Source organism: Anolis sagrei, chromosome 9 (genome assembly GCF_037176765.1).
Source record: "Anolis sagrei isolate rAnoSag1 chromosome 9, rAnoSag1.mat, whole genome shotgun sequence".
NCBI lineage: Eukaryota > Metazoa > Chordata > Lepidosauria > Squamata > Dactyloidae > Anolis > Anolis sagrei.
This window is the reverse complement of record NC_090029.1, coordinates 23,079,997-23,101,792: the sequence shown is the minus strand read 5'-3', so window position 1 is coordinate 23,101,792 and position 21,796 is coordinate 23,079,997. Positions and strand designations below refer to the sequence as shown.

Below are 21,796 nucleotides of genomic sequence, written 5' to 3'. Positions count from 1 at the left end.
CCATTGTACCTGGCATCCATCCTGATTGATCCACTTCTGCTGCACAATGTCCCTGGTTTCGTCAGGGAGGCCGGCGTGGTACGCGAGTGCGGACAGGCCAGCCTGCTGCAGGCTGCTGGCCATAGAGTCGCACTCGTAGCGTGAGAGGCAGTAGATGATTCCAGAGTCATCTGCAAAACAGAGGCAGGTTTCAGCCTCCTGGCGAAGCCTCTGAAGAGCAATGCTAGAGCCCCCTGAGACCCTTGCGCCCCATTTTTGGGCATCATTTTCTAATCCAGAAAAGGCCCCAAAGCAACTACATCATCCTCTTATCATGAATGTGGCACAGAATACACTCTCAAGGCCCTAATTTCCATTTCTCTATTCAGCAATATCAAATAGTGGAGCATTTTCTAATGTTCTGAACTCACTTGTTAGCTGAGTTTGCAAGGATAGACACTGCCAAAGGAAGAAAGGAGATGCCAATGAATTTTAAACTCACGTCCTATGTTTACTCGATTTTATCTTGGTTCTGTATATTGTAATATATATCTCTAAAATAAATGTTTTAATATATGCATTTTACACCATGTTTTCTGATGATGTGTTTTAACTATGTTGTGCCTCGAGAGGTAGATAAGAATTATTATTGTTGTTATTATTATTATTTGATACATAACAAGATTAGGACACAACAAACAAGATCACTGGCTTTTGTATTTGATCACATGTTGCACACTTCCCAAGTGTCTAGGACTCTGTGATGTATCGGCAATTAATGTGTGCAGATCCGAGTAAGGTGGCCTTTTGCAGCTAACAGATGGTAATTTTGTCACCACCAATTGCTTTTAAGTGCAGGCCAAGGTCTTTAGGCACTGCACCCAGTGTGCCAATCACCACTGGGACCAGCTTTACTGGCTTGTGCCAGAGTCTTTGCAGTTCTATTATTATTATTATTATTATTATTATTATTATTATTATTATTATTAGAAACACAACAAGATGAGTCCACAGTAGACAAGGTGACTCTGCTGGCTGTTGTATTGGATCATACGTCGGACACTTCCCAAGTGTTTAGGACTGTGTGATGTATCGGTGAATAATGCGTGCAGATCCCAATAAGGTGGCCTTTTGCAGCTGGCAGGTGGTAATTTTGTCAGCGCCGATTGTTTTGAAGTGCAGGCCAAGGTCTTTAGGCACTGCACCCAGTGTGCCGATCACCACTGGGACCACCTTGACTGGTTTGTGCCAGAGTCTTTGCAGTTTGATCTTGAAATACTCATATTGTGTCAGCTTTTCCAGTTGTTTCTCTTCGATCCTGCTGTCACCTGGGATTGCAACATTGACAATTATTATTATCATTATTATTATTATTAACAACTCACAGGGATGATGTTTTCTGATCCATTGCAAGCAGTCCAACGCAACACTTTTGGGCTTTTTGGGCAAAACATCATACTTCAAGTTGTGTCTGTTAAAGCTCATGCTAAACCTATCAAAAGGGAAAAAATAAGGAAATTTAAAACATATTTATATCATCAGTCCCTTCCCAAAATTCCCTACGAAGAGGGATTTATTTTCATCCAAACGCCATTAGGCCTCAAGCCGACTTACACCTGCGGCTTAAGCATCTCCAGCTGGTAGAGGATGTCCTTTTGCACCCTGGGGTTAGCAGTGGCCGTGAGAGCCATCATGGGGACTGAGGCGAATTTCTTGCGGAGCATATTCAGCCGCTTGTAGTCTTGGCGGAAGTCGTGGCCCCACTGGCCAAATGAAGCAAAACAAAGGAAAGGTCATTTCCAGTAAAAAGGACAGTCATAACTAAAAGACTTATGGTTATGACAATGAGAGTCCGGCTGGGAAGGCAACATCCCCATTGCAAAAAGCACAAAGGAGCTCCCCTACCTGGCTGACGCAGTGGGCTTCGTCAATCACAAAACGAGCCAAAAGTTGTCGCTGGTACAGATTCTCCAGAGTTGACATCAGCCGCCCACTTGAGCAGACCTAGAGAAAATGCACAAAGGTGTTAGAGTTAGGGGAAGCGTGACATGCACCGTGAAGCAGAAGAAAAGCCAAAGAAAGAGAGGAGTCGAAACAATGAGAAGATGTGTTGTCGAAGGCTTTCATGGCCATGTTCCAGAAGCATTCTCTCCTGACATTTCGCCCACATTTATGGCAGGCATCCTCATAGGTTGAGGGGTTTGTTGGAAACTAGGCAAGTGAGATTTCTATATCTGTGGAATGTCCAGGGTGAGAGAAAGAACTCTTGTCCATTTGAGGCAAGTGTGAATGTTGCATTTGGCCACCATGATGAGCCTTGAAGCTTCAAAGCTTGGCTGATTGCTGCCTGGAGGAATCCTTTGTTGGGATGTCAGACTACCATGTCAAATGACACAGAGAAGCCATTGAAATCCACAAACATGTAGACAATTTCAACAGAAGGAAGAAACCACGAAAATGAACAAAATCTGGCTACCAGTATTTAAAAAAACCTCTAGAATCAGGACAGTAAATAAAGAGCAGCACTCCGAAAACAAGGGAATTCCAGACAGGAAACAATCAGGGCTAGCTAACACCTCCCAACAAAGGATTCCCCCAAGCAGGAAGAAGCCAAGCTTTGAAGCTGCAAGGCCATTCAATGCTAATCAAGGTGGCCAATTGCAACATTCACACTTGCCTCAAGCAAACAGGAGTCCTCTCTCCCACCCTGGACATTATTCTACAGATATATAAGTCCCACTTGCCTAGTTTCTAACAAACCTCATAACCTCTGAGGGTGCCTGCTATAGATGTGGGTGAAACATCCAGAGAGAATGCTTCTGGAACATGGCCAGACAGCCCGGAAACTTTCGGGCTGTATGAGTTTCCTAACTTTCGCTGTGTCTTCTGTTTACCATAGAGATTTAATTAAAGAGATTAAACCTTAGCAGGTTTGGAGTCAGATGACTTTATATTCCCAATTGTTTGCAGCCTTATACAAAACCTTTTCTGGAGTAACGTAGAGCAGTTTGATGATTGGGTCCTTCTTGGAGAGCTGCATGTAGATCCTGGAGGCTTCTGCATCAGTCTTATCTCCCGTCAGGTACGTCGCAGGAATCTACGACAGAAAAAAAGCCTTCAACTTTTCACAGCAACTGGAGTGCAAGAGACAAATATATTTTAATACATAATTTGCAGAAATACGTTTTAACATGCATTTATAGAAATACATTTTAATATGTATATTTTACTATTTATAGAATTTACAATGTTTATGGTTTTTAATTAGACCGGGCTGTGGCGCAGCTAGTTAGTAGCCAGCTGCATTAAATCACTACTGACTGAGAGATCATGAGTTCGAAGCCAGCCGGGTCAGAGTAAGCTCCCGACCATTAATAGTGTAGCTTGCTGTTGACCTATGTAGCCCAAAAGACAGTTGCATCTGTCAAGTAGGACATTTAGGTATTGCTCTATGAGGAGAGGCTAATTTAACTAATTTACAGCACCATAAAACCTTCCAGCAGCGTGCCTAAGAATGAGGAAGTACTCAAACAAAGGACCCGGTGTCATAAGTGGACAGTGAAGCGGCAGCTCCCCCTGTGGCCGAAAGCGAGCATACCCTCATGAAGCCGGAAAAAGCTGGAATGTTAAATTGCCTCTGTGTCTGTCTATATATGTTGTATGTCTAAATGGCATTGAATGTTTGCCATGTCTATGTGCACTGAAATCAGCCCTGAATCCCCTGCGGGGTAAGAAGGGTGGAATATAAATACTGTAAATAAATAAATAAATTTAATTATGCTGTGACTCGCCTCAAGGAGAAGTGGCTAAGAAATAAAATAACAATAATAACAATAATTATTATTATTCATGATACATACTGAACTCAATTACACACACACATGCAATATGTAAAGAAAAAGAAAAGAAAAAGAAGAAAAAAGAGGGGAAAGAAAAAGAAGAGAACAGAAGGAAAAAGAGGGGAAAATAAGAAGAAAAAGGAAAAGGAGAAAAAGAATGAAAAAAAGAAAAGAAGAAAAAGAGAAAAAAGGAGAAAAAAGGGAAAGGATAAAAAAGAAAAGAAGAAAAACAAGAAAAAAGAGGGGGGAAAGAAGGAAAAAGGAAGGGGGAGAAGAAAAAGAAGAGAAAGAAAAGAAAAAGGAGACATGCAGAAAAAAGAAAAGAACAAAAAAGAGGGGGGGAAGGAAAACTAGGGAAAGAAAAAAAGAAAAATGTGGGGGGAGGGGGGGAAGAAGGAAAAAAGAAGAAAAAAGAAAAATCAGTACTGGTCACCATGCTCTCGTTTGCCTGTCACCTTTTCACCCTGGCACACTCCTAATGTACTTTTAAAAAGGTAAAATAGAAAGCCACGGACTCAAACTCACATCCATCGATGTCAGCTTCTGGACTTGATCCACAATCAGGGAACGCAAGGGGGAAATTACGATGGTGACTCCCACCGAAATGCAGGCTGGCAGCTGGTAGCATAAGCTCTTACCACCTCCTACGAAAAAAAGAAAAAACAAGCAATAAAGGTTTTTAAAAATAGAAAAATGTGGACACAAAGCAAAGAGAATGTGTCCAAAAGCTTGAATGTATCTTGCCAGCTTGAAAACCAATTACACATTTAGCCTAATTTTCGTTCCCTCCCATTTGTAGTTTTCTTTCATGCCTGCAGATTGATGTACTCTGAGGATAACACTATTTAACAAAATAGTAACAAAGTTTGGAAAAAAGGTTCTGTTCCTGGTTTGAAAGTATTATTTCCTATTTAACTGTGTGGTCCTTACTTTGAAAGCAGTTAATGTACTTTAGAAACTTAATTTTTGTGGCTGGCACAAACTATGTGGAATTGGTTGAAACTCAATCAGGTATTCACTGACAAAACTAGAGAAAATGTGCTGCAGGATGTCCCTCCTGCAAAAACAATCAACTTTTCCCATGTTTTATGATAGAACCAATTAGGAAATGACATTGATAAGCCAGGAACTAAAATTGTGTTACATAGTGTTATGGGAGGACTCTTCTGGGATGCAAAGTTTGTGCAGATTAATAAACTTTCCCCATGTTTTTATGAAAGAACCAATTAGGAAATGACACTGATAATTATGCCAGGAACTAAAATTGTGTTTCATAGTGTTACAGGAAAACTCTTATGCGATGCAAAGTTTTTGCAGTTTAATAAACTTTTTTTCCATGTTTCTATGACAGAACAAATCAGGACATAATGACATTTATAACCCAGGAACAAAAATCATGTCACATAGAGTTATTATTAATATTATATTTCAAATTATTATTATTTATATACTTATTAGTTTATATATAATTATATTATTAATAATATTATATTTTAAAGTATATAATTATTTTATATGTAGTTGTATTATTACTAATATTATAGTTAAAATTATTATTAGTTTATATACTTATTATTTTATATGTATTTATATTATTATTAATATTTGATTTTATATTATTATTATTATTATTATTATTATTATTGATACTTATTATTTTATAGGAAAAATCATGCTACATAGTTTAGTTTCAGTTTGATGGTGCTACCTCTAAGAGGCTGCTATTTATTTATTTATTTATTTGCTACATTTCTAGACCGCCCCTCTCAGCCCGTAGGCGACTCGAAGTGGTTCACAGTTAACCTATATATGGTATAACACTAAAAGCTGTACAACAGAAGCTGATGCCAAAAGCCCAGAAATGGACCTGTTGCGTAAGAAGTCTCCTCGTGGAGAGAAAACATAACAACAACAACAACAACAACAACAACAACAAGAGTCTGTCGAAGTGATTTTCTCATCTCTCACCTGTCGGCATCAAGACGAAACAGTCTTCGCCCAGCAGAGCGGCGTTGATGGCCTCCTGCTGGTTTGTCCGGAAGTGATGCAGACCAAACCGTTTGTGGAAAACTTTCATCATTTCACTGGAATGGGGAAACGAGCAGCCCCTGAAGCGTTCCAGGGACGGATTCCTGACAGAGGGGGATTCCACCATTGGGACTAGGAGAAAAGCAAAATATATGAATGATTGTACAGAAAATATTATTTCACATACACACAATCACAACACACACAATTAATTCATACGGAGCCCCCAGTGGCACAATGGGTTAAACCTCTGAGCTGCTGAATTTGCTGATTGAAAGGTCGCAGATTCGAATCCGGGGAATAGGGTGAGCTTCCACTGATAGCCCCAGCTTCTGCCGAGTTAGTAGTTCAAAAACATGCAAATGTGAGTAGATCAATAGGTACTGCTCCAGCAGGAAGGGAACGGTGCTCCATGCAGTCATGCCGGCCACATGACCTTGGAGGTGTCTACGGACAATGCTGGCTCTTCGGCTTAGAAATGGAGATGAGCACCACCCCCCAGAGTTGGACACAATTGGACTTAATGTCAGGGGAAAACCTTTACCTTTATCTAATTTCCTCAAATGTGGCAACTGCTCTGGATGTTAGAACTACAATTCCCACCATCCTTTTGTCCATGAGATCTTTACCATGCTGGATGGTGGAAGCTGTGATCTGCACACATCCAGAGCAGTGTTACTGGATGGGAAAGGTTCCTCTATGCGACACCAAGAGCTTAAATATAATGAAGTGAATCAGACAATCTTCATGATCAAACAAATAAAATAAAACAAAGAGCAGAGGTATAACTGTTCCCAGAGGGAGAAAGGGGATATGTATAAGTGGCAAATTATAGAAATGTAAAAGATATGATATCAAGAATCATTAGAATGGTCTGAGAATATATGGGGAAAAATTGTAATAATGACTGTGATTATTTTATAATTTACTTACACAACCATATATATGCATCCTTGTTATAATTTATGTACATAACTATGGGCCCCCTGGTGACACAGCAGGTTAAACTGCTGAGCTGTTGAACTTGCTGACCAAAATGTTGCCAGTTCGAATATGGGGAGCAGGGTGAGCTCCTGCTGTTAGCCCCAGCTTCAGCCAACTTAGCAGTTTGAAAACATGCAAGTATGAGTAGATCAATAGGTACCACTTTGTCGGGAAGGTAACGGCGCTCAATGCAGTCATGCTGGCCACATGACCTTGGACATGTCTACAGACAATGCCGACTCTTTAACTTAGAAATTGAGATAAGCACCACCCCCAAGAGTCAGACACAACTAGACTTAGTGTCAGGGGAAACCTTTACTTTTACTATAAGTAGCAGAAAAGTATAGAAATGTAAAAGATACGAAAACAAGAATCATTAGAATGGTATGAGAATATATGGAGAATAATTGTAATAATGACTGATAATTTTATAATTTACTTACCATACATATTTTAAGGTTGTCGCCTAACATTAAGTCCAGTCGTGTCCGACTCTGGGGGTTGGTGCTCATCTCCATTTCTAAGGTGAAGAGCTGGTGTTGTCCGTAGACACCTCCAAGGTCATGTGGCCGGCATGACTGCATAGAGCGCCATTACCATCCCGCCGGAGCGGTACCTATTGATCTACTCACATTTGCATGTTTTTGAACTGCTAGGTTGGCAGAAGCTGGGGCTGACAGCGGAAGCTCACGCCGCTCCCCGGATTCGAACCTACGACCTTTCAGTCAACAAGCTCAGCAGCTCAGTGCTTTAACCCACTGTGCCACCGGAGGCTCCACATAACCATATAATATAATATAATATAATATAATATAATATATCACTGAACATGCAAAAATTTGAATGTATTATATTTCTTTACATAATCATATATATCCAAGATTCTAAAAATCACTTTGAAGTTGCAAAAATTTGAATGTGTAATTTATGTACATAACCAAATGTGTGTGTGTGTCCATATATAAATATAATATCACTTTGAAGAGGCAAAAACATTTCAATGTTTCCTTGTTATTAAACAATAATATGCAGTAAGAAAAAAAGAAGGAAAAAAAAGAGCTTAAATCTTAATTCCTGGGGAAATTGCATGATAATCACTTCAGTGTTAGCGACAGTGAGATGGCAATGAATTAAGCCAATAGGGACAAAGAAATTTCCATGGCGACCACGGGCGCTCAGCAATACGTCAAATTAGGTAATTACATGCTTCGTAATAGCTTTTTTGGGCATGACAGACTTGCAATGATAAATGAGGGGAAAAGGAATTAGCATAATTTACCCAAGCCAGTCTTGGCAGGCGCATGCTGGTTCGCTCTGGGAAGAACAGTGCTTGAAAGTGGGCTCCGTCCTGCAACGGATGCCAGGGAGCCATTTCCCATAAATGGGGCAGCGGCAGGCAGGCAGGGAGTCTGGAGAGGCTGCTCCGCACCTGAAAGCTGTACTATCTCGTCTAATTCGTCAAAGTCATCAATGTCGAAATTGTCATCGTCAAAGTTCACGGATCCATTTGCCAAAGAATCTGTCAAGATCATGAAATGTAAAGGGAATTACATAAAATTAGAATGGGTAAAAGCAGGCATGGGCCAACTTTGGCACTCCCTCCAGGTGTTTTTGGACTTCAACTCCCATAATTCCTAAGTCGGTAGGCCCCTAAACTGACCCCCTCTTCATTTCCTTTATATATATATATACACACACACATACACACACACACATATATATACAAACCGTCCCCTGCCACACATTGCTGTGACCCAGTCTGTGTATATGTGTATATGTGTGTGTATATATGTGTGTTTGCGTATATATGTGTGGTTTTGAGTATGCGTTGTAATGTATTTTTTGTTTTTTCGCTTTTTAAGTCTCTTCTGCTGTGTTTTTCAATGTTTTTATGAATGATGGTCACTCACTGGCCTGAGAGGTGTATTGCGTCCAAATTTGGTGTCAATTCGTCCAGTGGTTTTTGAGTTGTGTTAATCCCACAAACGAACATTACATTTTTATTTATATAGATTGTGTAAAAGTGGTATAGAATGCAAACAAAATGGATAAAAATAAAATACACATAATACAAATAAATCTGTCCATAAAACCCAACCTCCTCCCACCACCCATGACTTCAACATCACTCAAAGTGAAATTAATATCTCATTTTAATAAACCCTACCGATATCTAAAATCTATATATGGGTTGTTGTGCTTTCCAGGCTGAATTGTCATGTTCCAGAAGCATTCTCTCCTGATGTTCGCCTGCATCTATGGCAGACATCCTCAAAGGTTATGAGGTCTGTTGGAAACTAGGAAAATGGGGTTTATTTGTCTGTGTTTTCTCCCACCTGGACATTCCACAGATATATAAACTTCACTTGCCTAGCTTCCAACAGACCTCACAACCTCTGAGGATGCCTGCCATAGATGCAGGTGAAACGTTAGGAGAGACTGCTTCTAGAACATGGCCAGACAGCCCGGAAAACACACAACAACCCTGTGATACCAGCCATGAAAGCCTTCAACAATACATTAAAACTCCATAACCTATATATCATATTTTTCCATCTCCCACCCCTTTCCTTCCCACTTTTCCTTTATGTTATAAAAACTTTGAAAATGAAATAAAAATTTTGTAAAAGGGGCAAAAAAAAACCAAATCCTCCCCAGTGCACTGACCAGCTGCAAATTTCATCTCTGGATTCATGAAGCCTTTCTCTCTTGAGTTTTCAGACCACATCCTTTCACCGGTGGAGCCTCTTTTGGGGAAAGATAATGATGCATTTTGCAAGGGAGAGATGCCACTCTCCAAGGCAGAATTCCCTGGAAATCTGGACAGGCTTAAATTACTGGAGCCTTGAACAGCAGGAACGACGGAAGGAGTAGAATGAAAGTTGTGATGGCGCTCAAGAATGCCAGATTGTCTCACGGAAGGCAGTGTAGAAGTGCTTGTTCCTCCAGGAGGACTGTTGACATTTTCTTCTTCCAGACGAAAGGAAACACCACTATCCAGAGAGCCATCGTACCTGGACAAAGCCTTCCTGTTTACATCCAGAGGTATACCTGTATCCTTTCCACTTCCATTAGTGGGATTATTTAAGAGTTGCCTTCTGAAAGTAATAATAATTATAAGAATTTTAAGGTTGGTCATGGCATATCAAAACACACAAACATTACAAAAAAAATTCTATAAACACACACATTAAAATGTAGTTATATAAAAGATACCTATTAAAAGGCATTTCTATAAACTACATATTAAATACATGGGACAAAGATTAAAACTGGCTGGGTTAGGTCTACATAGAAGAATATGAACTGCGTTGTGAGTTTTTGGGACTGTATGGCCATGGTTGTTGAGACAGTTTTAACTAATGGATTTTAACGTTGAGATATGTGATGTTAATGCTTTTATATGTGTATGGTCTAATATGTTTCGGCATGGAATGTTTGCCGTTTATAAGTTGTGCTCTGCCCTGAGTCCCCTTCAGGGTGAGAAGGGCAGAATATAAATGCCGTAAATAAATAAATAAATGTTCCAGAAGCATTCTCTCCTGACGTCTCGCCCACGTCTATGGCAGACATCCTGCCATAGACGTGGGTGAAACATTGTGAGGATGCCTGCCATAGATGTGGGTGAAACGTTAGGAGAGAATGCTTCTCGAACATGGCCATTCAGCCAGAAAATTCACAGCAACCCAGTGGTTCCAGCCATGAAGCCTTCGACAACACATAGAATATGAACTGTTTTAGCATCTTATTTACGTCTTTCTCTCTTTCTTCATCAAGCTTTTGTTGGAGAGTAATTTCCCAAAAATGAAAAAAGTATTACAAAATGGTAAAGCAGCAACAACAGCAGTAACAGCAGTTTGGCAGATCAGAGACTTCTAGTGCCAGCTGTAGAGCAATTGAGCTTCATCAATTCAAAGAAGCAGAGTCAGAGCAGACATCTTCTCTCTCTCCATGCTCACAGGAGAAGAACCAAAATGTAGGACTTAGCATGTGTTCAGAAAAAGGAGGCATGTTTCTGAGAAGTATCAGTCTAACAAGAAAGGAGATAGGAGGAGAGAACAGAGTGACAGGCTGGCAAAGAGGTCATCAGAGCCTTTCCCTGTTAACTAACTCTGCCTATCTAAGTCCTTGATGAGGACCACAAGCTTGTGCAGGATGTGATGGAGTTCCAATAACCTTTATGTTATTACTCTCGACTTGCTCCTTCCAGGACAGAAAAAAACAACAGACAGGGTGTACAAACCACTTCAATTTTACCCAAATGGTTGCAAAGTGACCTCTCAGAAACAAAGCACTTAAACCCATTTCAAATGCCACTGACCTGTAATCTCTGTGCCGAATGAGCTCACTCCCACATGATAAAGACCTCAGATCCTTTTCTGGGATGGAATCTACCAATTTGCAGATCTCCTCCATGATACGGTAGAGGGATTGCCCCGAAGGAAAGGGTTTACCTGAAAGGTAACATCACACTTCAATAAAACCTCCTTCATCAGAATTTCCAAACAAGGAAAATATACTAAACACCCACCATTACTAGATACAGAGTCCATTTTGATTCAAATATATCTGTAACAGAGGAGGGGGAAAACATATAGTTTCCAGGGGGCCAATTTTGTATGGTTTTTGTGTGACAACTGATACGCATAGCCACCCAGCAAGAAGTTTAAGTAGTTGTTATTTAGGGTTGCAATTTAGTCAGCTGCAAAGAACATGACGTTTGTATCTGAACAAGTCCAAAAGAAAACAGCTGAAGTCATTTCTAAGGACTTATTAGGGAGAAGAAGGTAAAGACAGCTGCTGTTATTACTATTAGCCATAGGGAGATTAAAGTAAGACAATTGTTGTTGTTGCTATTATTATTAGCCGTAGTGAGAGGGAAAGACAGTTGTTGTTAGCCATAGGAAGCGGAAAGTAAGAAAGTTGTTGTTATTGTTATTAGCCATAGGAAGAGGACAGTAAGGCTGTTGTTGTTGTTAGCCATAGGAAGAGGGTAAGACAGTTGTTATTATTAGATATAGGAAGAGGATGGTAGGACAGTTATTGTTATTATTATTATTAACCATAGGGAGAGGAGGTTAAGACAGTTGCTGTTGTTAGCAATAGGGAGAGGAGGGTAAGAAAGTTGCTGTTGCTGTTGTTATCATTTGATACACAACAAGATTAGTACACAGCAAACAAGATCACTATGCTGGCTTTTGTATTTGACCATACGTCAGACACTTCCCAAGTGTCTAGGACTGTGTGATGTATCAATGAATAATGCGTGCAGATCCAAGTAGGTTGGCCTTTTGCAGCTGACAGATTGTAATTTTGTTATTGCTGATTGTTTTTAAGTGCAGGCCAAGGTCTTTAGGCACTGCTCCCAGTGTGCTGATCACCACTGGGACAACCTTGACTGGCTTTGCAGTTCTATATTTAAATCCTCATAATGTGTAAGGTTTTCCAGTTGTAGCTATTATTATTATTATTGTTATTATTATTATTATTATTATTATATTATTATTATTATTAGCTGTAGGGAGAGGAGGGTAAGACAGTTGTTATTATGATGTCAAGTATTATTATTATTTTACCTTCCTGAGCCTTTCTGCTTCCACTGCTGGTTTCTCTGGAGCCAGGAAGACTGCTTTTCAATGCTTGAGGAGACCGTGTTTTCTCAACAGCAGATTCTTTGAATATATAACTAACATTTTTTAAAAAGTGTCATTAAGAACTCTAGGCAGACAACATAAAATTCTACGTATCCCCTAGTATACAGATTTCTTTCTTATCTTATCCAATCCCTCCCCATCTTCTGGTCTTTCACTTATAAAAAGAGTTCCAGCTCCATGAATAGCTTAAAGGAGCCACTTCCACCAAGAACTATCTTGGGGAAGATTTCCATTCATAGTTTTCCACAGTGACAGGATAAGCCCCTCTATGATTGGGATTGTTAGCCACTATGAGTCCCCATGGGGAGAAAGGCAGAGTATAAATAAAGTTAATAATAATAATAATAATAATAATAATAATAATAAGCCTACCTGACACTTTTAAAGGAAGACGCTGAAGAGGGGACCTCATCCTCCTCTGGGGAAGGCGGAACGAAGTCAACATAATCTTCAGTCTCAGATTCATTGAACACCTCTGGGTCGTTGCAGGAACTTCCTGGTTTCTCCCCTCTGTCATTCTGTACTTTAATGAGAAGCAAAAGAAACAAAGGATTTTTACTAATAGCAATAATTCTGTTTAGCAGATTCAGTCAAGTAACTTTTTACTATGGGGAAAAAGGTATATCTTCTTTTTTCTCTCATGCTTTCCTTAGCAATCTGAGGTTTATGCTGCCAACTCTGATCTCTGTTTGTCTCTAACTCCAAAACATATAAATATTAAAATCACATAATCCAAAAAAATGTAGATGGATAGCAAATTGATAGAGAGAGAGAGAGAGATAGATACATACATACATAGATAAAAACATACATATGGGGGTTGGTGTAGATGGCCCTTGGGGTCCCCCGTAATGTAGGATTCTATGATGATGATAAATAGATAATCAATAGACAGAGATAAGAAAACTACTCACTTTCCAAAGGCTCCACTTTTTTTTCTCCTGAGCGACTTCCTAGTGGAAGATCTTTATCTGAAAGGCTTCCACCATGGCTGGTTATTGGGCCAAGGCAAATGACAGACTGGCTTCCTGGAGCATTTTCGTTGTCATCGTCGTCATCATCATCAGGAATCTGGATTGTGCTGCTCTTGTTATTATCAAAACCCTCATTGCACAACTGGCTGCCTTTCCCGCTGACCAAAGGCACTGACTGTTTGCTGGTTAAAGGCTTTTGGTTTTTCGGAGCTTTGCTCTTTTCCGCAAGCAGAGCACCTGATGACAACGAAGCAGGGGATTTTGAGCATTTCTTTTCCTGCCTGGCAATTTCAAAGTCATCAATGTCATCCCAGACATTGTCGATATTAATAACTGAACTGTATGAAGAGTTGTGGTCTGCTTTGGGGTCCTCCGGTTGACTGCCCGCATCTCTTTCTTTCGCGGAAAATGTGAAGCGGCCCAAAGAACTCTGTGATGGGTCATTTGGGCAACTTTGTTTTCCTTCTTGTCCTTTCTGTGTTGTTCCAAAAAGGTCAATGATTTTGGCCTGTTTCTCCTTAGGGCCAAATAAAGGTCCGTTGGTTTTTTTCAAGGAAAAGTTAGTATCCTTGTCCTGTAAGGGCCAACCTTTCGTCCCACTTAAACATTCTGTGGTTTTCCCGTTATGAAATACGGTTTTCTTTCTGAATGTAAACCCCCTATATAAATATATATACACATACAAAAAGGAAAAAGAAACAACTTAGACAACTTCTAGTCATTGACTTCAGCCAGTTTTAAGCATGAATTTTGAACTTGTGTCCTGTGTTTCAATCTCTATCCTGTGTATTTAATATGTATTTTATAGAAATATAAATTTTCATATGTATTTTGTAGAATTACATTTTAATATGCGTGTTTATAGAATTAAACATAATAATAATAATAATAATGATAATGATAATAATATCCTAGGCCCTTGGGAAGACCCCAATATTCAGAGACAAATCCCAGAGACTTGGACCTAATATGCATGTGTGCTGTGTTGTTATGTACAAATAAATCTATAATAATATACACATGAAATACAGGAATTCCATTTTTTCAAAGTGCTCTCAATGGCACGGGTGTTATAAAATTCCAGTATCTTTTGAACAAGTCTGATGCACTATTTTGTGAGACTGTTGCAAATTTTATTCTTGAAATTAGGAAAGTCTTTTTTATATATAATTTTTATTAATTTAAAACATAAGACTTCAATTTTTACAGTATAAAAAGTTGGAATATAATAGGGTAGTGAGGAAAGGTTTGAGTAAAAGTGAAGAAGAGAGAGAGAGAGAGAGAGAGAAACCACACGCAAATCTAGTGGGGGGAAAGGGGAGGGAAAGGAGTGTAATGAAAAAAAAGTTGATTTTCAATCTTCTCCACTGTGGTTTACACTGTCCTTTCTTAATTCCTCATAAGTCTGCTAACCCCTCTTCATTCATATTCCTCGGGAAACAATTTTTCTTTTAATCCTCATTTTGGTTCTATTATCAATTTCATTTTTTTTTCTTATAACATATAGTCTCTTAATGATTACCAATCCATTGGTTTTTTTGTTATTATTTCCACATGGGTTGTTCAGAAACTAATTGGGTTACTTTATTCATATTCATTATGTCAATTATTTTCGACATCCAGTGTTCTGTTAAAGTTATTTCTTTCGTCCTCCATTTTTGTGCATATGTTATTCTGGCCGCTGTCACTAAGTAATTAAATAGCATGACTTTATTTTTGTTTAAATCAAAACCTGTAATTCCTAATAAGAAGTATTCTGGTTTCAATTGTAGTTTTATATCCAATATTTTATTGAATTTCTTTCCAATATTTTTTTTGCCACTCTTAATTAGATTTCCCTTTTTTTCTGTGACTTTCTCTTGTTTTCCATGCCTGTGTTGTGATTTTATTGGAATATGCCCATAAAGGCTGTGACTGTGTATGTGTAGTTGCCTTTCAGATGCTGCAACTGCACTCCCACCTGCCCCAATGCAAGGAATTGCAGGAGGTCTGCTCCAACTACATCTAATACAACCACAAATAACCTGCCCTGATACAAACTCTGACAGCAAAGGAGGAAAAGGAAAACAAACATTTCCCAAAGCATTTCATAATAAATACACAGTAGACACCCAATGGCTGGAAAAGGTGGGCTGTTGCCCCTTTAGCTGTGCATCGACTGAAATGCTGAGCCCCAGGTAACCATCACTTACATGGCTTTGGGTTTCTGAAGCGCCAGCTTGTTCAGGGTCCCCTTAGCCGAGTAAAGTTCAAGCTGCTCCTGGAGGTTGTTTTGGGGTATGGATGCCATCCTATTTCCAAAGGAGAAGAAAACAGGTGAGAATGAAACAATACACAAAAGACTCTGGTTATTTGCAGTAGAAGCAGCCGATGGACAAAGATGTGAGGCCGTCATCTATACTGAATGCTCTTCCAGTGCCTCATGCAGCAGAAGCATGTGTTTCAGGATGAATCGGCACTGCCAAATACTAATAATATCATCATCAACAACATCATTACAATACTGTTTAGCTGGTTTTGCGCCACCTGACATCCATTGGGAAGTAGCAGCCTGTAATGAAAGGATCAAGGCATGGACATCTCCAGCCCATGCTCTGTTCAGATATCAGCCAGCATGCCATTGCCTTAAATCAAGACATAGCTTTCTAAGATCTACAGCAGTGGTTCCCAAGAATGAAAATATGGTCCACGGCCTCACCATTACTACACCGTTGCCTCAAAACCACGTGGCAATGAGATCGACTGATCTCGTGAAACCTTATAGTGCTGATGCAACAGGGATGTCTGGAGAGGAGAGGCTGACTACCCACGAAAGATTACCACTACCATATCAGCTCTAGATGATTAAATATGGTTTTCTGTGGGCAAGCAGATGGCAACTACTGGATGGCATATGTTCTGTATCAGAAACTAGAACTGATGTGGTCTATCCAATGCAATTTTATGAACCGGAACCCCAAATAACCAAACCAAATCTAAAGTTGACCAAAAACTGATTTGTAAGTAATGTTGGAGAGTTGTCCCTGAGCAGAGTGGTCCCTGGTCAAAAAAAGGTTGAGAACTACTAATCTACAGAGACACTCCCACGAACACATCAGCAAACAAGAGTCCAAAAATAGCAGTTAAAACCTGTAACCTCAATCCATGGCTGAGACCAGATGAGAGACTCCCTCCTGAACACACAGAAGACTGGGCGACTTGGAAGGCGTTGAACAGACTGCGCTCTGGCACTATGAGATGCAGAGCCAACCTTAAGAAATGAGGCCACAAAGTGGAGTCCATGACATGCGAGTGTGGAGAAGAGCAAACCACAGACCACTACTGCAATGCAACCTGAGCCCTGCTATATGCACAATGGAGGACCTTCTTATAGTGACACCAGAGGCACTCCAAGTGGCCAGCTACTAGTCAAAGGACATTTAGTACTAGCCACCCCCTGCCATGTGTTGCTTTGGCCCAGTTTTTGTACATGTGTGTGTATATATGTTTGTGTTTATATGTGTTTATATGTGGTTTTGCGCATGCGTTGTAATGCTTTTTTGTTTTTTTGCTTTTTAAGTCTCTTCTGCTGGGTTTCTAAGTATTATTATGAGTGATAGTCACTCGTTGGCCTGATTGGTGTATTGTGTCCAAATTTGGTGTCAATTCATCCAGTGGTTTTGCAGTTATGTTAATCCCAAAAATGAACATTACATTTTTATTTATATACTAGCCGTCCCCTGCCACGCGTTGCTGTGGCCCACATCGGGGTTCTGTGTCTATCGTTGGTGGGGTTCAGAATGCTCTGTGATTGTAGGTGAACTATAAATCCCAGCAACTACAGCTCCCAAATGTCAAGATTATATTTCCCCAAAACTCCACCAGTGTTCATATTTGGGCATATTGAGTATTCGTGTAGAGTTTGGTCCAGATCCATCATTGTTTGAGTCCACAGTGATCTCTGGATGTAGATGAACTACAACTCCAAAACCAAAGGACACTGCCCACCAAACCTTTCCAGTATTTTCTGTTGATCATGGGAGAACTGTGTGCCAAGTTTGGTTCAATTCCATCATTGGTGAGGTTCAGAATGCTCTTTGATTGTAGGCAAACTATAAATCCCAGCAACTACAACTCCCAAATGACAAAATCAATTTTTTGAGTGAAGGACATACATTGGATTGTTAGGTGTCTTGTGTCCAAATTTGGTGTCAATTCATCCAGTGGTTTTGCAGTTATGTTAATCCCACAAACGAACATTACATTTTTATTTATATATAGCTAATGCCATGATTTTTACTTTGTTTGTGGTTTTTCTATACAGTATAACAGTATTCTCAATTTGCTGATAGAGTAAATAAATTCAATTTTGTAGATTTTTCAATACAGAAACAAGTAGATTTATTTAAAAATCATATATATCACTAAAACTATTCTGCTGCCTAACTAGCAGCATCCTGCAAAACTAAATTAAAAGCAAACACAGTAACAAAACACATGCCTACCTTAACTATACCAGCCTACAATCGATCCAGAGTAAAAGAAAAGTGCAAATAATAATAGTAGTAGTAATACTTACGCCAAAAATACTACATTCAAAGCCAACATTCAAAACCAAGGGGGGAAAGTCTAGGTAGCAAGTATTTCCCCCCTTTTTAGCTTTTGGACTTCAACTCCCAGAAGCCTCAGCTGCGTTGGCCAATGACAAGGGATTCTGGGAACTGGAGTCCAAAAGTCCAAAACACGAGAGGATGCGTTTGGGAAGCATTGCATCACTTTAAGAAAAAGCAACCCCGGGAAACAACCTTTTAGAAAGTTACACGCGGAAGAAATGCAGTAACTCTGCTTTAGGCCTCGCATCCCCCGGCCTCTCGTAAACGACTAGGCCCGAAACAGACCTTGATTCCGCCCTGCTTCACATTCGGCGCCTTCTGAGGTATCCGAGCTCCTGATTGGCTGCCGAAAGGGCTTTTCCACGCCTTCCTGCGCGCGGGGAGGAGGTGACGTCAGAGAGTAAATAGGGGGAAAGGAATAAGATGGACTGTACCATTCCTTTCCTTGGGTGAGGGGAGGACCTTTCTACACTGCCATATAAAATCCAATTTATCTACTTTTGAACTGGATTATATGGCAGTGTAAACTCACATAATCCAGTTCAAAGCAGATATTGTGAATTATTATATGCTTTGATAAATCTGGATGATATGGCAGTGTAGAAAGGGCCTCAATGACCAAAGGACGGATCCATTCTGTGCAGGTACAACTGTACCAAGAGCTCCAATTTTGTTTGCTTTGCATTGAATGTTTGCTATAGTCCTAAGTTTCAGGGACTCTGCAGATAGGTGGCTTCTTTTGGCTGCAATCATAGGGCAAGCCACCTGTCAATTATAGTTTTTTTTTGTTTTGTCGAAGGCTTTCATGGCTGGAATCACTAGGTTCTTGTGGGTTTTTTCGGGCTATAGAGCCATGTTCTAGAGGCATTTCTCCTGACGTTTCGCCTGCATCTATGGCGAGCATCCTCAGAGGTGTGAGGTCTGTTGGAATTAGGACAATGGGTTTATATATCTGTGGAATGGCTGGGGTGGGGCAAGGAGCTCTTCCCTGCTGCAGTTAGGTGTGAATGTTTAGCTGATCACCTTCATTAGCATTGAGAACACAGAAATGCTGGACCACACCAACAACCACCATGTCAGACTACACAGAGAAGCCATTGAAATCCACAAGCATGTGGACAATTTCAACAGAAAGGAAGAGACCATGAAAATGAACAAAATCTGGCTACCAGTATTAAAAAACTCTAAAATTATAACAGCTAAACAACAGAGAGGAAAAAACCAGGCACAGATTAACACCTCCCAGCAACAGATTTTCCCAGGCTCAGGCAGGCCTTCAAATGCTAATGAAGATGATCAGCTAAACATTCACACCTAACTGCAGCAGGGAAGAGCTCCTTGCCCCACTCCAGCCATTCCACAGATATATAAACCCATTGTCCTAATTCCAACAGACCTCACACCTCTGAGGATGCTTGCCATAGATGCAGGCGAAACGTCAGGAGAAATGCCTCTAGAACATGGCTCTATAGCCCGAAAAAACCCACAAGAACCATAGTTTTTTTTTATTTGTCGTGTCAGAGCAACCAGTCCATTATATATTACATTTCTAACAGAACAAAGCAAACAGACAGAAAAATACACATCTTGTGAGTTTGGTAGTTGGTTAAATGTCCTTTGACCAGTATCTGGCCACTTGGAGTGCTTCCGGTGTTGCTGCAAGAGGGTCCTCCATGGTGCATGTGGCAGGGCTCAGGTTGCATTGCAGCAGGAAGTCAGTGGTTTGCTTTTCTCCACACTCGCATGCTGAGGATTCCACTTTGTAGCCCCATTTCTGAAGGTTGGCTCTGCATCTCGTGGTGCCAGAGCGCAGTCTGTTCAGTGCCTTCCAAGTCGCCCAGTCTTCTGTGTGCCCAGGAGGGAGTCTCTCATTGGGTATCAGCCATTGGTTGAGGTGCTGGGTTTGGGCCTGCCACTTTTGGACTCTCGCTTGCTGAGATGTTCCAGCAAGTGTCTCTGTAGATCTTAGAAAACTATGTCTAGATTTAAGTCGTTGGCGTGCTGGCTGATACCCAAACAAGGGATGAGCTGGAGATGTCTCTGCCTTGGTCCTTTCACTATTGGCTGCTACTTCCCGGCGGATGTCAGGTGGTGCAATACTGGCTAAGCAGTGTAATTTCTCCAGTGGTGTAGGGCGCATACACCCCGTGATAATGCGGCATGTCTCATTAAGAGCCACATCCACTGTTTTAGTGTGATGTGTTCCACACTGGGCATGCATATTCAGCAGCAGAGTAGCACAGCGCAAGGGCAGATGTCTTCACTGTATCTGGTTGTGATCCCCAGGTTGTGCCAGTCAGCTTTCGTATGATATTGTTTCTAGCACCCACTTTTTGCTTGATGTTCAAGCAGTGCTTCTTGTAGGTAAGAGCACGGTCCAGAGTGACTCCCAGGTATTTGGGTGCGCTGCAATGCTCCAGTGGGATTACAGTGGAATTATAGTTAGGTTCCTCTATTAAGCTGGAAAGCAGAAAGAAACAGTATAGACAGCTACATCGCAAAGTGGACAGGTAACCTGGGCCATACTATCGACACATTGGAATGGGAAAAAATATGGAAGATAAAACTAAAATGGACCAACTCCTACAGCCTAAGAGAGAACTGGATAAAGATGATGTTCCAATGGTATTTAACACCAAACAAATTAGCCAAGTATTATAAAAATGTAGACGAAAGGTGTTGGAAGTGTAAAGAGAAGAAAGGCACCTTTCAACATCTCTGGTGGACGTGTGAAAAAGTTAAAAAGTTCTGGACGGAGGTACATGGAACAACAACCAAATTATCGGAACTACAAATAGAAAAGAAAGCGGAATATTATCTACTAGGAATTCTGGACTTTGAGATAAAGAATAAAGATAGGCTCTTATTCCACATGTATTAGCAAGACTAGTATTAGCAAGTAAATGGAAAAACGAGGAAATTCCAAAGCTAGATGATTGGAGACTAAAGTTAATGGACATAATGAACATGGACACATTGACGCAACATATAAGAACAAAGCAAACTGCAAGAGAAAACAAAACAAATTGGTCTCCAATCAGAAATTATCTAGAAGGAAATTAAGGACAAAAATGGTGTACGGGGAAAAATAAAAGAAGATAGAAGACAAGCATAGAGGACAACACTTGTACTAACTAACTATGGGGGGAAACAATGAGTAAACAAAAAGAACGAACAATACTAATACACTCCACGTCCCACATTCCAAATCACAAGCACTCCCCCCCCCTGTTCTTCCCGTTAGATAAGGATTGCCCCATCCCTTCCAATTTCCCTGCCATCCCCCCGCCTTTTTTTCCCCAGTAGATAGGTACCTTATCCATTCCCTCCCTCCCTACCCCCCCCACTATACCCCCCTCCCTAGCTTTTAAGATACAACCAATATGTCAATGATTAACATCCTATTGATGTATTGATATCAAAAACTTCAATAAAAAGTACTAAAAAAAATTATAGTTAGGTTCCCTGGTCCCATCCCCTTTTTGGGTTTTGGAGGGAATAGGAGCCAGTTTGGGTTCAGTCCACACAGAGAAGCTTTCATGCAGGAGATAAAACCAAGAGCTCCTGTAGAAAGCTTCGTCTTCTACAGCTTGGTCGGGGTTATACAGCCCTGCGGCTTGGCCGGGGAGATACAGCCCCACAGCTTGCAGAGGATCATACAGCCTTACAGCTCCTTTGCTGAGGGACTTCAGCCAGCCATCACCGGAACCTGAACTCCTTTTTCCCTGGAAGTCTACAAAGCTCTG

At 40.5% G+C, this 21,796-nt stretch overlaps 1 protein-coding gene across 2 annotated transcripts in view; it reads right to left on the bottom strand.

Annotated features, from left to right (window-relative positions):
• The window catches only part of BLM (BLM RecQ like helicase), a 29,866-nt gene extending 11,461 nt beyond the window's left edge, over positions 1 to 18,405 (bottom strand). Inside the window, exons 1-15 of one of the 2 annotated variants that reach the window (XM_060755432.2) lie at positions 18,243 to 18,405; positions 15,651 to 15,749; positions 13,399 to 14,117; positions 12,857 to 13,007; positions 12,407 to 12,516; positions 11,152 to 11,284; positions 9,498 to 9,928; positions 8,110 to 8,349; positions 5,787 to 5,978; positions 4,344 to 4,462; positions 2,963 to 3,076; positions 1,885 to 1,983; positions 1,594 to 1,742; positions 1,365 to 1,471; positions 10 to 170 (exon numbers count right to left, since the gene is read on the bottom strand). In XM_060755432.2, the coding sequence (XP_060611415.2) occupies positions 10 to 170; positions 1,365 to 1,471; positions 1,594 to 1,742; positions 1,885 to 1,983; positions 2,963 to 3,076; positions 4,344 to 4,462; positions 5,787 to 5,978; positions 8,110 to 8,349; positions 9,498 to 9,928; positions 11,152 to 11,284; positions 12,407 to 12,516; positions 12,857 to 13,007; positions 13,399 to 14,117; positions 15,651 to 15,748 (2,823 nt within the window). In that variant the 5' untranslated portion in view covers position 15,749; positions 18,243 to 18,405. The remainder of the gene's footprint in view (positions 1 to 9; positions 171 to 1,364; positions 1,472 to 1,593; positions 1,743 to 1,884; positions 1,984 to 2,962; positions 3,077 to 4,343; positions 4,463 to 5,786; positions 5,979 to 8,109; positions 8,350 to 9,497; positions 9,929 to 11,151; positions 11,285 to 12,406; positions 12,517 to 12,856; positions 13,008 to 13,398; positions 14,118 to 15,650; positions 15,750 to 18,242) is intronic. The other variant, XM_060755433.2, reaches the window with a different exon arrangement.
• Between the last annotated feature and the right edge of the window lie 3,391 nt (positions 18,406 to 21,796).